Genomic DNA, 17,913 nt, shown 5'->3' with positions numbered 1-17,913 from the left:
AAAAGTTTCAACTACAATCGGCAAATTTTTAAAAGAATTATATTATTGCCTTTTTCTTTTCTTTGGATTATTCTTTTGTTTGCTAGTCATGCAAAAGCTGAAAATCATATAAGAAAAAGTTGTTCCTCTAAATTATGGTAATAAGAAACATCAAAAGGATACTCTAAATTAGTCATTTTTCTCCCAAATCAGAAGTTTAAAATAAATCATTTTCATTTTTGCATGTGCAGGGTGATCAAGCATCCATAATTGGTGGTGCCATAGAAGAACATTTTATTTTTAATATATCGAAGGCAAAAGTTAAGGATTGTTTTAAATAAAATTGCAATGGTTACCTTTGTCTTGAGGTCATGAACAACATCCTCTACAGTGCTCTGCTTTGGCAATCTTGTAGTATGAATAACTACCTGAGAATTAACATAAATTATAAGAGGAACAAAGCCTGACAATACACTTTGAAATAAACAATGATGGAAGCCATTTGTAGCTCCTAATCAGCAAATGCATTCATAGTAGAGAGGCACAAACATTTTGATTTTATAGGAACTGAGAGGAAAACCAACAATGAGATCAATCAATTAAAAGTAATCCACATCCATAAGACACGCAAAACTACTTCGAATTTTAAACTTCAAATGTAATCTCTAAATTATTTATAATGCATAAAACCCAAAACAACCGGGGAGGGGGTATTACTGTTAAAGAAATTGTGGGAAGTTTTCATCCATACAATCGACACATACCTCTATAGGACTCGCCGGTGATGGCGCGACGATGGGACCGACGGCGTAAATGCTGGACGTTGGGACCGATTTGCATGAGGGAGAGCAGATGAACTGATGGAGGGTTACGAAGAGAATAAGGCTCGGGTTTCAACTGGGAAATTTAGGGATTTTAAACTGTATAATTGTACTCTATAGCGTCGTTTTCTAAATCGACACTAATGTCAAAATCATTTGCGGCGTTTGTGTTAAAAAAACGCCACTAATATATGCCTATTTATCGATGTTTTCATAAAATCGCCGCTAAAGTTCTATTATATTGCGGCGTTTGTATAAAAACGTTGCAATAGATATAATCTACTGGGGCGTTTGTACAAAAACGCCGCTAAAGTGTTATCCTTGTAACGACATTTTTTTGAAAAAACGCCACTATGGATGAACTTATTGCGACGGTTTTTGATACAAACGCCGCAAAAAGTCAGGTCTATGGCGGCGTTTTTGGATACAAACGCCGCTAATTTCATTAAACTGTATAAGATTAATTGATTTTCCATATTTTATTTTTTCTCTACATAAACTTAATTTACTATCATATAGCTTTATTTAATTAAAAACAACCATAGATTTTAATTAAGAAACACGTTATGCATAAAAAAACTTAACAACAAAATACATTCAAATTTAGAAACATTAAAGTATGCATTAACAGTCTTAACCATATTGTCCATTAGAATTTAGTCTTCATTCCTCCTTCGTGGGGAAAGGACGTTAGAAAGTTGTTTTCCTTGTTTGACGACGCATCGTTAAGTTTTTCCTCTATGAAATCTCTATATGGAGAAACTCTTCATCCATTTCACCAAATAAATCCCCTACCTTCGGTTCACCAAGAAGACTCCTTGTGCGCTTCAGTGTTTCACTTGAAACAGATAACGACCTTCCACCTACAATATGAAACTTGATTTGAGTTGGCTTGGGAACAAAATCAAACATAAAAAAAATTAAATAGATGATAGAAACGTTTACTTGGACTAACAGTAAAGGCAACATCGTCTTCATTGAGGATAGATATTGCTTTTACAATTGAAGATTCTTTCAACGCCATAGAGTTTAATTATTACCTTCATTTAGGAGATCGACCATGGAAGGGTATTTTACAATAGGAGGGCCTTTTGGGTCATCATCGAGTTTCAACGGCAAGTTCGGACTGATATCCTCCCAACGATAATTTGATCCATCGTCAGAGCAAAGACGCCACGTGGACATTCCGACGATAATTTTTCTTACTAAATGCAACACATGCTCTTTGTACCACAACCATTTGTTCATGTTTCAAAAGCTATTATTTTCCTATTCGGAAGCTATTATTCTTCTATTCGAAAGCAGAAAAACAATGCTCCCAATTAGCAGTAAACCAATAAAAAAATATGTATATATATTCTTTTCCTATTCAAAAGCTTTTATTTTTCTCCATTACGTTAGCTTTCTGGATTTTCCTCATTTTCAGAATACTAATAAAAATTAAATGAAAAAGTTCAGTAGTGAGAGAATGGATCAAATCGTGCAATCGTGAGATAATTGTTCGCCGGTGAGAGGGCCGATTTGGTCACCGGGACAGACAAAAGACGACGTCGCCTGGAATCGTCTGAGGGCCGTTGTTGTACCAGAGAAATTTCTTTTAGGGAAGGAGCGTTGAAAAGATTTTAGGGATCAGGCATAAGAGAAGAGTCGAGCATATATTGACCATTTTGCGGCGTTTTAAAAAAAACGCAACCATAGTACATGTTTTTGTGGCGTTTTTATAAAAACACCACTATAAACAAACATATTGCGACGTTTGTACTATAAACGCTGCTAAATTATTACTCTATTGCGGCATTTTTACACAAACGCCACTAAATTATTACTCTACAGCGGCGTTTGTTTGATAAACGCCGCTAAATTACATCTTTGTTGCTGCGTTTGTTGGAAAAATGCCACTATAATTAACCCTGTCTCGACGTTTGATCTACAAACGCCGCTATATTTCTACTCTAATACGGCGTTTCTTGAAAAAACGCCGCTAAAGTATCATTTTATGGCGTTTGGATTGTAAATGTCGCTACATGCTTAAATTTTGTGGCGTTTACCCTGAAAACGCCGTTACATAACACATTTGATGTAGTGATCCAATGAATAAAGAGAAAAATTAATTAATAAGAGTCAAAATGACGGTTTAGTCAAAATGTTAATGGCATTTTTATCATTATGCATTCAAATTAAAAATCGCTTAGAAATTTTTAAACCGATTACAATACGTTATGTGTTAAATTTAAATTATCATGTGTAAGAAAATGTTATATTATTATTATTTTCTTTAAATTATATTACTTTTGAAATAAATATTATAAATTAAACTATCACTTAATCAATTAAATGTTAAACACTATATACTTATCTCATCTTTAATTGATTTAAAAGAAATGGTAAATAAAATAATTTCATTCTTTGTTAATCACTCACCAATGCGAGACACACAGTAGCACTACAAAAGGGTTTACCTTTAAACTACTAACTTCCAAATTCACAACATGAGAAGTTCAAAATATCAAAAACAAGAAACTCTACCAAAAATATGTATGACAATAAAATTTTGAAAGGAACAAAAGCTCTTTCTCCATGAATGCTCCATTAGCTAAAGGGAGTGTTGTTCTCCCTAAAGATCTTGAATTCGAGCAGTTGTATCTGCAGGGTGTGTGTGCGTTGTTAATGATCAAGAAAGATTCTAAACATATATTATTTTGTAATCACTCTAGACTATTAAAAAAATATGAATGCTCTGTTAGTTTGAAAGAACTCTTTAAAAGACTGCTTTTCGTTCTTATTTAATCTTAGAAATCAAGCCTAAACAACCCTTGCATTGAAATTTTATCGAAATAAGATCGGATATTTAGCTAATTGAATGGAATAAAATAAAAATACTACTTCATAACATTTGTAAGCTTTACAAACAAAAACGTTCAAATCATTTTCTTTGAATTAACAGACATAAACTAGAGGGTTTTTTTATTAACCCTATATTTTTTTAGAATTTCAATTTCTTTCTTACTCTTTTCAGCCCCAGTTCACTCAATTGCTGTAGTTTTCTCCCTAAACCACACCAGTAAGACACAACATGAAATGTATGTTTTCATGTGTTTTTGTATATATATGGAATATCTTAAAATATATAATTATGGTAACAAAACCTAATGACTAGTCAAAGTTTATCTTATAAAACATGCATTTTTTTTTGTCTTTTGTCAGCCAATATGAATTCCTTTCTATGTGTATAATTTGATTTTTTTATGTATTTAGGTTATGCTCTGATTTTGTAGGAACCAATTTGCTATTATGATTCAAATTAGAGAAAAGTTGTTAGAAATACCAAAGACCTTTCTCGTAAAGTTACAATTAAGGGGGGGGGGGAAATGAAAATTAATAGAAACTAAAGATAACTTCAATTAAAAGGGTATTTGTTGTCTACTGCTAAAGCTAAATGCCTAGATGCACATCTCAACAATATTGATCATGCATGTATTAGTTTAAGTAAAACAGAGAAGGCATAGCTACAACTACTCTATCATTAATAGAGGAAAATTCACGAACCTTCACAATCCGAAAACTATGGTCCACAAGCAAATACCACATCTGATCTGAAAACATAATTGATAACCTTGGAGACATTTCGAGCTTCATGCAGCATGCATTTGTCACCATGAATGTGTAGGAGAGCCATTCCCTTGGCAGGAGCAACCTGCAAAGCTAACGTTACATAAATAAAGGATATCCCACAGCGAGTGATTCGGCTAATCCAACAGGAATTTGAAAAAGATAAAATGGATGGGAAGAACTACCGTTTGGAAGGGGGTATCAACAAAAACAAAATGATAAAAGTTTCAAAGGCATTTACCTCTGTTGCAACATCATTCCATGAATCATTGAAGAGTCTCCCTAGAGGCTCGGATGCAGAGTCTTTCAAGTTGCTTGAGTCGTCACTTTTACCTTTGTTTTTTGGTCCACCACTTAAATATATCAATAACGTACAACACTTTGGTCAATATGCCGTCCAAAGCGCTGACCAACCTTATACCTGAAGTAGAATATGCATGGAAATTCATAAAAACAAATCAAAGTTCAGCTTTCAATGTACACTTCAAAGTGTATGATTCAGTCAAATGAATGAGATACCTTCAGGCATTCAGCACATATCATAATCATTTATAGTCCAAGCAAGTTATCACTTCATTAATATATTTACATCTGACGTTTACAATTCACCTCAGTATAATGAACTATTGATTAATCTTCAAGAAGTATTTCAGGCGATTAGTTATGCTATTTAATAGGGGGAAATGAAGTTACCGGTAAAATCTAATATTGTGATTCAAGCCAACAGAACTTTCCCCCTAATTTTAATATCAGAGAATAGTCGGCCGAGTCCAAACTGCCATTTAGTATCTGCAAGTTTAGGATCATTAACAGATATTCGGTCATTGTCTTGGTAGACTTCGCCTTTTGTCGGACCAAGACTTCCTTGGTGCTCAAAACCAATTGACTCGGCAGTTTTAATAAGGCATAATGCAACAAAATAACCCTAACATTTGACAATGATGTCAAACTTACTCGTATTGTTTTTATGGAACATTTGACCCCTTAACGTTTCATTTTGGGTAAAAAAACCCTCGTTGGATGAAAATTGTTAGTCAACTAATGATCAACGTCTGATGCTGACGAAGTATGTACGCATGGAGGGAGAAGTTGACGTGTCTGTCGATGTCATGGTGGTTGAAGACGTGACACTAACATGTCAGATTTTTTTATAAAATAATTTTTTTGAAATTTATTATTAATATTTATATTTAATTATTTGTTACCAATCAAAGAGTGACATGTGTCACTCTCTGATTGGTGCTTGTTTAATAAAACTATTAAAAGCTTTTATTTTCAGTAATGGCTCTCACTTCTTCTTCCCTAGCTATCAACACTGCCATTACCACTCTACTAAGACCTCATCTCCAATCTCCAAAAGAACCCACCACTCTTTCTCCCTCCCTCTTCACCTTATCATCAAAACCCCTTCTTTCATCTGCAACTCCCATTACAAATATCAACCCTTTTTCAGCACAAAATCCCATCTCCCTCAAACGGAAGACTGCAATTTCATTCTTTTTTGGGGTTTTCACACAAGAGAGAGATGTGAAGGGCATCAAAGATAAGTATTTTTTATGCCATAATACCTCTAGATCGTGGTATCGAGGCTACCCCAGAGGATTGAGAGCATGTGGTTCATGTTAATTATGACATAACCTTTGTTTTTTTCTTCATGAAAATCAAGTGATCTTCTTCGTTCGCTCTTGCTTGTTCATCAATGGGGTTTCTGTTGTGAATCAGGTTGCACTCAAACTTGAGGTAGTGAATGAGGTTAAGGAGCCTCTTGAATTCAACTTGTTAAATAGAAAATGGGAGCTTTTGTACACAACATCCAAGTCAGTTCTTCAAACAAATGTCTTATCTTGATCCTCAATCTGCCATTTCTCTTCAACTTTTCTTTTTTTTTGGAAAAAATCCGTTTTTGATCATCAAAGCATGTGTTCTTGTACAACATAGGCCAAAGTTCTTGAGACCCAATGGAAAGATTTACTGATGATGAGTCAGTGAATCACTATTTGCATAGGCAATGTGCATCTAAGCCTATCGCAATCCCCATTATTGCTGAGATCGATCTCTACAAGTTTTATCCATGGCAATTTTCAGGTACCTTTTAAAGACACCCATTTTTGTCCGAGTCTACAAAATTATTATTATTATTATTATTACTATTACTATTATTAATTACATATTTTTTTTGTTACAGGCCTAAACCTAACCCAAAAGGCCCAATCCCGAAGCCCAACAATATAACCCAAGTATAAGACCCAAGATTCGACACGGATCCAGACCCGACCCGGATCTAGTAACTGACCCGAATCGACCTAGGATTCAACCCAAAATAGATTAAGATTTCTAAACCCTAATCCAACCACCACCACCATTAGCTCAAGCGTCCATCACAGGCGTGTGTGACACACACGCCTGATTTTTCAATTTCCAGATGCACGTGAGCTTCACCGGAGCCTCAATCGCACATCGTCGCCGTCATCATCAACCTGCCAAATAGTGAACAAATTTGTATCACTCAACCACCAAATCAGAGAGAAATTAAGTCAAATCAAAACCCCATACCTAAATCTCGATTTTTTTTTTGGATTTAATCATGCAAAATCAGAAATACGCATTCCCCTATTCCTAGATATCATCATCTCACCAAACAAAGCAAGAGGAGACCATAAAGCAAGAAAAAGACAAAGAAGAAAAAAACCCATTCGGGGTAAAAAGAAAAAAAAACAAAAAGAAAAATCCCAAAAAAAAACCTATTCGAAAGGAAGAAGAAAACTGACCTTTGGAAAAGGCTCGACCACCACTTGCTTCATCGGAGTAAAGAGTTTACTCTAGCACCCAAGGTAAACCTTTAACCCCTTTAGGTTTCGGGTTTGGTTGTGAGTTTAAGGGTATTTGAGTGTTTAGTAAAGGGATTAAAGTCGAAGAATGGATGTTTTTGGGGTTTCGAAGTGTATAGAGAAAGGAGGGATAGACTTTTTTGTGTTTGTCTACCATTGGAGCCACTGATTTGGACGATGGAGGGAGGTGGGTTATGGCTCTCGATGGAGGAAAAGAAAAGAGAGGTGGAGAGAACGGCTGAGAGGGAAGGTTGGGAAATGAAATTTAGGGTGCGTTTGGTTCACGGAATGTAAGATTATCAGTGAGAATGTAAGATTACTAGGGAATAGGATTACTGGGAATGTTCTATTTTGTGTTTGGTTGGCTTAGCAGGAATGTAAGAATATCGTGTTTGGTTAAAGGAATAAAAGATTATTGGAATGTATATTTGACCAAATTGTCCTTATTATATATTTGTTTTTTTAACAAGTTGGAAAATATTTATATATTTTCTTTAAAAAATTTAAATTCATAAAATTTATATAATTTTTTTTACAAAATTAAAAATATAAAAGGTTTAATGAAATGATAAAATTTTATTTTAACCCCTGAACTTCATATAAAATTTTAATAATAGACTTTTTTTTGTAAATCTAAAATAGTTTAAGGATAAATTTGTAATTTAACATTCGTAAAATTTTTATTATTCAATGACAGAAGAATGATATTTTTGAAAGAAAAAAAATTAAGGGTATTTTAGTCCAAAACGCCGGTAAACTAATAATACCTAAGGAAAGGGAGGTAATGACATTCCTGATAATATACCCCAAAAAATCCACTATTGATAATCTTACATTACCGAGAATAGGATTCTCGGGATAACCAAACGAAGGAATGTGAATTCCATTCTCATAGGAATCTCATATTTCCCCATCCAAACACCCCTTAGGATTTTAATTTACCCATAAAAGGGTTTATATCCCCGCCCCTGTGTGACGTTGTTTTGAGGGAGTAGGGTTCTCTATAATTAGCACGTGGTATAACATCACTCGAGATCCCTTAAGCTTTGTAACAATCACAATCTGGTCGCATAAATGAAAGTTTCATCATTCCATTCTGGTTTCTTCTTTTATTTTACATTTTATTTCAGTCCCTATAATTTAGTTATATAATATTTGTTCATATTTATATTTTAGACCTTTAATTTCCCATAATATTCGATTGTAGTCCTTAATATTTACGAATGTATGAAATCGTGTATTTTATGTTTTAAAGCGTATGTTTTGTTCCAAGTTCATTTTAGTCACCATCTCTAATGCCTTAGTTCTTTGGGTTTATTGCTCATTTGGTCCTTGGTATTCTGTTTCTGTGATTTTTTTACTTCCTGAAATTATTATATAATTTAGTTTATTTTTTATTTTATTTTTATCATGTATGTATATTTATAATTTTTATGTAAATATATGTTATATTAGATTATATGTGTATGTATTTATTTAATATTTTTTAAACCCTTTTTATTAAGCATGATTAGTCTTCATTTTAATTCATTGTATTTGTAGATGTGTGTTTTAGTTCGAATTTGTACCTTGATTTCTTATTAGTTTCTTTACAACTTACAGTTTCATATATATACATGTATATATATAAATGAAATGAATCTTATTATTCATATTTACACTATAAATGTATTTTATATTTTTTTGTAAATATGTATTATATGGGTTTGTTCGATATATTATGGTTCCTTTACGTATTTAAATATATATCTGTTTAGCCTTTAATTTGTATACCTTTGTGTATGGTATTCAAAAATTTTCAAGAACACGTATCCGTAGAGTGAGAGTCGAAAGTATCACTTAGTCGAAGTGATGCGATCCGATACGACATTTTAATGAAATGTGAACTTGAAATAAAATTAATTTTATTTGGCTAATTAATTCTTTTTATTTTAAGTTGAACAATGCAATGCATGTTTCTAAATAGCGATTTATTTTATGCAAAAATGTCTATTTTCAATTTATATTCGATTCGTGTTTTATCAATGAGGGAATATTCTTTACGGATAAGAAATAGTCGAAATAGCTTTCCCGACAGAGGATTGCTAATCTCGAGATTTCTTTTCAAGTTAAAGAATTTTCTCTAATTAATTAATTCAAAACAAATTAATTAAATTCAATAAATATATAATATTTTAACTTTATATTTGATTCATGATTTCCACCATTTCGACAACGTGTAAGCGACACAGTACCAATTTTGGGCGATGTGGGGTGTTAATCCTTCCCCACGCGTAATCGACTCCCGGACCCATCAATTCGAATTTCTGGTAAACGCAAACCATTTTTGTCTTAAAACTGATTTTTTAAAAAAAATTATTTTAAAAGACTTTTTTTAAGTATTCGACATACCTAGCCCGAAGGTCGATGTCGACTCCTATCCAATTTCATTCAAATTAATCCAAAATCCATCAATTTTTCAAAATAAAGTCATAATTATTTTTAAACTTAATTGTTTTATAAAAAAAAATGGTTATGAAACCCTTTTCTCTTTTCTTTTGTGGTTTTACAGGGTTTAGCATCTGAGATTCGATTCATATTTTCTCGGGATTCCATTGATTGATTTCAGTATAAGAGCACTTGTTTCATTTTTTGTTTGTAATTTGGGATAAATGCATTAGTTTTTTGGGCGATTTATTAATTTTGGTTTCTGTTTGATTAATGAATTTTTCCGAATTAAAACTCGGTTGATTTGAGGCACTGATTAATTGATTTTGTTTATAGATATGGCGTTGTACAGTGAAAAAGAGTTGTATTTATTCTCACCAAGGGACTGAAAATACCCAAACGGAAGTCGATCGAACCGGGCGGCCGGAAAAGAATACTGGAAGACAGATTTTACAATTTCATATTTAAGCCAATGAAATGATGACACGTGTCATCTTTGTATTGATTTAAAATTATTAAAATATAATTATTTAAAAAACTAATTTTTGCTGATATGGCATTTACCACGTCATTACCTTTACATATGTGGCATTATCACGTCAGCGTGTGATGTCAGGTAAGCTTGCCATGTCATCTCCATGCGTTACCGTTAGTTGACTAATGGTTTTATCCGACGAGAGTGTTTTTTTACTCAAAATGAAATGTTAAGAGGTCAAATGTTCAATTAAAAAAATAATACGGACAAATTTGACACCATTGTCAAACGGTAAGATTATTTTGTTGCATTATGCCTTTTAATAAATGCCTTTGATTCTGCAGATGTGAAGAAATTCTGCTCCTGCATGTCTTAAAGCCAGTAAAATCAACACCACCCATGAATTTGAACAAGATCATTTTCCTTTGGAGAGAAACTTTGTTTTCTCACTTATATGAGCCTGAATTCAAGACCAAAACTTTAATGCTTAACGAAGTTACAAATCATATTGTTAGCAAGCCTAATTTCATTTTCTACTGACAAGTTCGAGTCTTGAGCCTTGTACATCGAACAATGTCAGTAGAATTTCACTGCCTATATGAATTCAGATATAACTGTAAGGCACTACGAAATTCAAACTCTTGCAACACATAATTCGACAATGATTTAACTATATGTTCATGTTTCATTTCTTGTCCATAAAAAAGGGAACATGATTCATATTTCATTCAAGCTTCAATGATACAATTATTACAAAATTCATAGCAATCTCATGAACTTGTTTAAAAAAAAACAAAGTAAAAAATAGGAGATTAAAATGGAAAAAAATCGAAATCGAAAATGAAATTCAAGATAAACGTACGGTGAAAAGATCGTTGTCTTGAAGGCGAGTAATCTGGAGTTGGGAGTTGGGAGTTGGGAGTTTGGGTTTAACAACCGTTGTTCTGATTTTGGTTCTGTCCCCTAATTTTCCCTTCTTTGTTCCTGCCTCCGCTATTGACGCAATTACTCTTCTTCACCATCATTCCACTGTAATAAGTAACCAATAAATTAAGGGTAAACTATAATCATAGCTACTAACCTTGTAAGTATGATTACATTTCGTCACCCAATTTTAAGTATGATTACATTTCGTCACCCAATTTTAAGAACCTACATGTTCATCACTAGACTAATATAAATTACCTATTTAGCTATCCACCTATCACTTTATATCTGTTTTGGTTACTTAACTATTATTGTTTTCAAAACTATACTTAATATTATGTTTCTATTTTCGTTAAAAAAAATTACAATTATATTAACTTGGCATGATATGTTATATTTATATATATATATATATATATATATATATATATATATATATTTAAATTTTCACGTCATTGTATGTTTCATAGTTAATAAATTTTCAATGACACTTTTAATTTTTTTGTCACCATCTTAAGAGAATAAAAATTCCAAAGCTGTTAAGCTCGTCACCCAGGGATGGAGCGAAGGGGACATGTGAGGGTAATAACTCCCACTTGAAAATTTTAAATTACTATATATTTTAGATATTTTATATATTTTCAATTTATAATATGTTTTTGTCCCTATAATTTTATAATTTTATCTCTTTTTAAAATTTTAAAAGTTCTCTCAAAATATAAGAGCTTACGTCCGTTCTTATCGTCACCCATAAAATTTAAACTTTTGCTCCAAGAGGGCAGGTACCCAGCCATTGGATTAGGCGTCTTATTGGTGATTTGTTTTACCAATATATAGGGTAAGCAACACCATTCACTACTAAATTTTACTCTCTTCCTTATTTTATTCACTATACTTTCAATTCTTTTAATTTACTCATTGAACTTTCAAATTATTCATATTTTGGTCACTCTAAATTAATTATTTTTATTATTCTATGAGGTGATATTTTTTATCGTTATTAAAATATAAAAATAAAAAAATAAAAAAGTATTTTTTATTATTGAATTAAAAAAATTAAATAACAATTTCGGATAACACTATTTTTTTTTGAAAATAGGATAACACAAAAACTATTATATAACCACTGCTATTGTGATAGTGAAACGTTATTTAAATCTTGATTTGAGCACCTCATTTGCAGCTGTTTTCGATATGAATGTAAAGAAACCCAATGTAGAAAAGGTTGCCGTTATTAGTTTTTTAAATATATTAGAAGCTAAAAAATAAGTGCCAGTTTTCATAAATAAATAAAAAAGTGCTAGTGGGTGAAATCAGAAGAAGTCTAAGGAGCGATAGTCTAATTTAAGATTAAAAATTAGCGATTTTGGCCGCAATCAAAAATTTGATAAATATAATAACATTTTAAGTTGAGCGCAATCTAAATTGTTAGATTCTTTTTAACATTTTCAATTAAATCGAAAATATTATATTCTTTATAATATTTGCGGTCATAACACTTTAGATTCAACCAAAAATGTTAGTGAAAGTGTAACATTTTAGTTGCACTCAACCTAAAAATGTTATATTTTTATCACATATTCAATTGCACTCTATAATTATCATTTTTTAATCTTAAATTAGATTTGCACCCCATAATTATTGTTTTTAATCTTAAATTATTACCGCATAACATAACTACCATGAAATCAAGGCTTGGTTGACTAATGTTAACGTTTATAAGAGTAGTTTTTAATGTCCTATTAATGCTGTAATTATGGCACTGTTATGATATACGAAAGAAATCTATTAAACATTTTTGTTGGTTTTAAGATCATTTCAGTTTTAAAATGAAGTTATGTTTTAACTTTTAATTTTTCTGGTTTAATTATTCTTTAAGACCTTCAATTTTAAAATTAGTGAAATAAAACCATAACTCCTTTAAATTTTATGGGTTATTCAATTTTAAAGACCCTATTTGTTTCAAAGTTAAACTTGCCACCTCATAGTTCAATCCTGATTCCGTCCCTGCAGTTAACGATCCAATGCTCAAAATGTAATAAATCGATAAAATAAGTGACTGAAATATAAAAATTTTCAAATTTGATGATCGAAAGTAAACAAAATTGAAACGAAGGTGACCAAACTTATAGTTTACTCTTTGTTCAAAAGGGATCCGATGACAAGTTTAATGACAATTATTTCTTTAAAAGAGATGGATTCTAAATGATATCCTGCACGGAGACGATACTAATGACACTATTCTGTTCCGGTAATAAGAAAGAGCCAAATCAACAAGTTATATGCAATTGAAAAAGGTTACAAACATGGGTAGAGATGAAATAACAGGATACCTCGTACATGATAGTTTGTCTTGATCCTTCAGCGAAGAAAGAGAAGATCTGAAATGCCTTCTAGGTTCTACCATCCACGTCGAACCCCGATCCTGTCCACCCGGGCGCTGTAGATCCTCTACCCTTGGGCACGGCACCAATCCCTTTTCCTCTTCCTTGATAATGACTCTTCTTCCCTTTTACTTCTCCATCATTCGTGGACAGTTGATTCTTCGTATTAATTGCTGCAACACTTCCACTATTATCTACATTAGGTGCATTGTCGGAAACAGTACAGCCTGGATTTGTTGTTTCAGGCACCGAGGAAGAATCTATAACTGCAGCACCCTGTGCTTCTCCAACAGCTTTCTTGTCCTAAACGTGATCCAAGGGAAATCTTTCAAAAATCTTTCTATGATATATACACACATACCGGAGCTTAGAAAAATCCAAAACCCTGACAATACAAACGGCATACAAAATGATCCTGGGTGAGCTTGGAGGCATTCTTGAAACCAATTTCCATACATCTAGACTCCAGAGTAATCTTTTATGTAAGAACAAACATGATCTCAGAAAGATCGGCAACTTCGGACTTTAATCTCACTTTATTTTTCCCATTCCATTTTTTTATTATTACAGATAAGCGGCAGCTTGGAGTGGACTGGTTAATAGAGCAACTGACTAAAGGGAACCAAACATTAACAAATAATCAAGGACGATACTAGTCGGTAAGGAAACTTGAGTTTGTAAATGAGCACAGATACGAATATCTTTTCCATTTCGATGTGACAACTCCTTATCAATCCAGTTTATAACAGTGAATGCAGAAATGGATCAGCAATAGAAAATAAGAAGCAGAACATACAAGTAAAAAACAACCATTTTTCTCCAGGTGACATGCCTATTCCATGACTGTTTTAAAGAAGCTATCATAGAACACCATATAAGCATTGGATACTAAATGAACAACTTGTCGTGTAATAAGAAGGAATATAAGGAAATCTTACATGAGAAGACAAAGTGGATGACCTACTTGGGTTCAGAGCTTCCAACCGCCTTTTCAACTCTTCAAGTCGAGCAAACTGAGAATTACTACTTTCTTGAACCTATCAAGTGAACAGTATCAAATTATTGCACAGGGCATTAATGCATGGTTATCCACCTACACCAAAAGAACAATACCAGATTTTTTAAGTCCTCACATAACTTCTGCTTTATTGCTTCCTCATCATTCAACGCCTTCACTGCCGCTTCCCAAGTCTAAAATACATATAAAAGAGCTGATAAAACTTAAGCCAGGAGGCGATATACTTGCTAGTAAAATATATTGTAAAAGAAACTGAAACATTATTCAGAAGCCTTCAGCAAGTCCAAAAAATTCAATTTAGGCCTTAATTCAAATACAACCTTTTACAAAGTCAGCAGTATTCTAGACCCAATAAGCCACAATGGGAAGAGTTTGAATTCAATTAGGATTCTGATTTTTTATCTTTATTTATTAGTTTATCTTATTTGTTAAGTTTATCTAGTAGCTATTATGAATTTATCCCTAGAATTTATCTATTATTTAGAGATAATCTATTAAGCTTGTAACCTTTATTTAAGAGGGAAATTGCAAAGGAGTAAAACAAGTTGAGTTTCAGTAATTTGTGGTAGACTACTCCCCTAGAGTTCCAAGGTAAATAGGCAAAAATAGGAGACGAAACAAGGGCGAAGACCCTTCTTTCAAATCTTAATTCCCTTTCATCATCCAATCATTCGATCCCATACCCGGGTTCATAACAGAAACCGTTATGTATAAGTAAATCCAAGAATCTACAATTCCAGGTAGAAACACTAATCAACTTACTACCTCTGTCCTAAACAGACAGAACTATAATAACGATTTGTCCTTTGCATTGGAAGGTTTTTCATGTTAAAATTTTAAGATTTGACCTCTCATGTCCCAATCAACTTACTACCTCTGTCCTAAGCAGGTAAAACTATAATAATGACAACTCTACTTCGATTAAGAAAAGATGAGATATAAGGCCTGATGCAAGAACACTTAACACTTGGATGAGAGAGAGAGAGAGAGAGAGAATGCAACAAACTTTTCGTGCTTGTTCTTCCTTCTGCTTAGCACTACGTATTCTCTCAGTTGACATTTCAATTTTCTTTCTCATATGTTCAAGGGCTGAAAGAATGTACGACACATTATGCAAAGTAAGAATCACTTCTCTATAGAAAAATACACATAAATGAAGAAATATTTCAGTTAGGCAACAACACATCAACCTGCTTTTTTAGGCCCAGCAGTGAGTTTCATCTCCATTGTAAGATTTGCTAGTTCTCTTTCAACATCACGGATTTTAGAATAATTTTCTTCTATGTATCTGAAAGTATGAATCAAAAGAGATTAGATAAAATCCCCAAAAAATAGTCATGAGAAAGAAACTGAAAGAAGAGAAAAGACAACTTTAGAAGGCATAATACTCTTTCAGCCTTTCTTTGTACAAGTAAATGCTACACACGGGGAGATACAATTCCTAGATACAAACAGAATTTTTTACTATAAATTGTTAAACTCTAATAACTGAACCCAAGAAAATAAACAAGCAAAGCTCTTTTAAACCTGACTAATTGAGTGAGTACAAGATAATCCTAAATTTAACGACACAAAAGAAATGCCGGAGTTCATAATCATGTGTGAATTGAATCAATTTCAGATCTGAATAATACGACTTAATAAAGCATTAACATTGAATCCATTATGATTTAGGATTTATTTTTAGTATCAAACTCATTTGAAAACTAACTTTATGCAGCAGCACAAATCAGCACTTATCTCTATAGATTTCAATTACAGTATGCTTTAAGGTAATTCTTCAAAGGCTAACCATTTATAGAAAACTCAGATATTCGTCTATACATAATACATTCCTCCTTGGTGTTACTGAATTAACAAACACCATTGAACAGAATCGTCCATCCTGGCCAGGTTTACAACAATTGAACCCATACAAGTGAAAAATCAATGCTCAAAACAATGTACATATCCAAAAACAGAAATTAAAGTCAGAATATGAACATACTTCTTGAGTTGAACCCGCTCTTCCTCGATTATCTGCCGCCACAGAAATAAAAAAAATCTGGCCATGAGTTTTTGACCAGAGCAATCACGAAACACAGAGAGAAGAGAGAAAAAAAAGAAGTGACCTTCTCAGTGTAGGCGATAACAGGAGATTCCCTGGGGAGTCCATCGGGTCCGATCTCGGGTTCGAAGGAACGAGTGGAGGCCATTTTCTTTGTGTTGGTTTGGAATCGAAATCGAAACTAGAAATGGAAATGGAAAACAGTCTTGAGATTTACCAGATATGATTTTACAGAAACTAATTGTATTCGTTTCATTTCCGGAAGCAATGCATTGCTGCCTTTCTACCTTAATATTTTTTTTGGGGGGGTTTGGTTTTCTTCAATTGACGGAGAAGGGAACAATAAAAATGCACGTCCGATCGTGGCAAAACGTGTTTTATCTTTTGATTTGCCAGCCCTAGATGTCAAGGGGAGGCAAAGTTCAAGGTAAGTAGTGATCTTAAATGTATTAAAATAATTCATATTTTTATTTTTTTTTTGTTTCCATCTCGTTCGTTAAAGCATCTTAATTAATCTATATAAATCTAGATTATACACTTGGTTTTGGTCAGTCTCTTAGTGAAATTTTTTTCGTACATAAATACTCGAATTCAAGATCTAATTAAATAATATCAAATTACTTACTATTTGAACTAATTTCATAGATAATAATTGATATGTTTATTAATGTTACGTCTTCAAAAAAAATTACTCGAAGAATGTGTCTAACCTTCTTTTTATAAATTTAAAATAAAAATTTAAAAATATAAATGTGGCACGTGTCAATTAATATATTTTTTAATGATTGTTAATGCGTATACACCTAAAATTATAATGGCAAAAATATTAATCACGTACTTTGAACGAAAAAAAGTTCTTTAGGCATTTAATTTTAGCAAAAGATAAAATTTTAACATTTATTTTTGTATTAAGTCTTTTTAAAAGTATAAATTATATCATTGGTCATTAATAAATCATTTTTCTCAGAGATCAAGTTAAGTAAAAATATCATTAATTTTATTTTAATATATCAATATTTAATAATGATGTTAATATTCTGAACAAATTCTATTTTATAATAATTAAATATATAATAATGATGTTAATAATCCGAATTCTATTAGTCTCGATTAATAACCTTATCGTTTGATTAATATGTTTTATGTTTATGATACAAAATATAAGTATTTATGCTAAATATGTGATGTATGTATAAAGGTTACTATGTTTGTAGTCATATGTTAGTTAGAATGTGCTGAGATAATGATATGTATGTTTGATTTACGGTTTTATTGGGGTTTGTATGTATTATGTATGTTTAATCTACGTTTTTTTTCAGGTTTTGTATTTTTTTAATAGTATATAGTGATTATAATGTAGTATATGTTCGGAATTTTTTAAATTTATTAACAACACAC

General features: G+C 32.2%; 1 protein-coding gene and 1 pseudogene across 1 annotated transcript; both read right to left on the bottom strand.

Annotated features, from left to right (window-relative positions):
- Positions 1–4,294: 4,294 nt before the first annotated feature.
- LOC120117202 lies at positions 4,295–11,860 on the bottom strand (annotated as a pseudogene).
- A 1,387-nt stretch (positions 11,861–13,247) lies between these two features.
- On the bottom strand, positions 13,248–16,891 carry LOC120117441. Its single transcript, XM_039137727.1, has 7 exons — positions 16,580–16,891; positions 16,456–16,487; positions 15,659–15,756; positions 15,475–15,557; positions 14,564–14,641; positions 14,389–14,487; positions 13,248–13,753 (listed from the first exon to the last, which is right to left on the bottom strand). The coding sequence occupies exons 1-7, from the start codon at positions 16,661–16,663 to the stop codon at positions 13,460–13,462; spliced, it is 768 nt and encodes a 255-aa protein (XP_038993658.1). The 5' UTR covers positions 16,664–16,891; the 3' UTR covers positions 13,248–13,459.
- Positions 16,892–17,913: the final 1,022 nt, after the last annotated feature.

This window comes from Hibiscus syriacus, unplaced genomic scaffold, assembly GCF_006381635.1.
Source record: "Hibiscus syriacus cultivar Baekdansim isolate YM2019G1 unplaced genomic scaffold, ASM638163v2 tig00110319_pilon, whole genome shotgun sequence".
In the NCBI taxonomy this organism is placed as follows: domain Eukaryota; kingdom Viridiplantae; phylum Streptophyta; class Magnoliopsida; order Malvales; family Malvaceae; genus Hibiscus; species Hibiscus syriacus.
This window is presented reverse-complemented; position numbering and strand designations above follow the sequence as displayed.

Bases quoted from the DNA above. Each gene is read 5' to 3' on its own strand.
- LOC120117441 (XM_039137727.1), bottom strand. From the start codon at position 16,663: ATGGCCTCCACTCGTTCCTTCGAACCCGAGATCGGACCCGATGGACTC. The intron at 15,558-15,658 runs GTTGATGTGTTG...ACATTCTTTCAG, and splicing joins TGCTGGGCCTAAAAAAGCAG to CCCTTGAACATATGAGAAAG. The intron at 14,642-15,474 runs GTTTGTTGCATT...TATGTATTTTAG, and splicing joins AGGAAGAACAAGCACGAAAA to ACTTGGGAAGCGGCAGTGAA.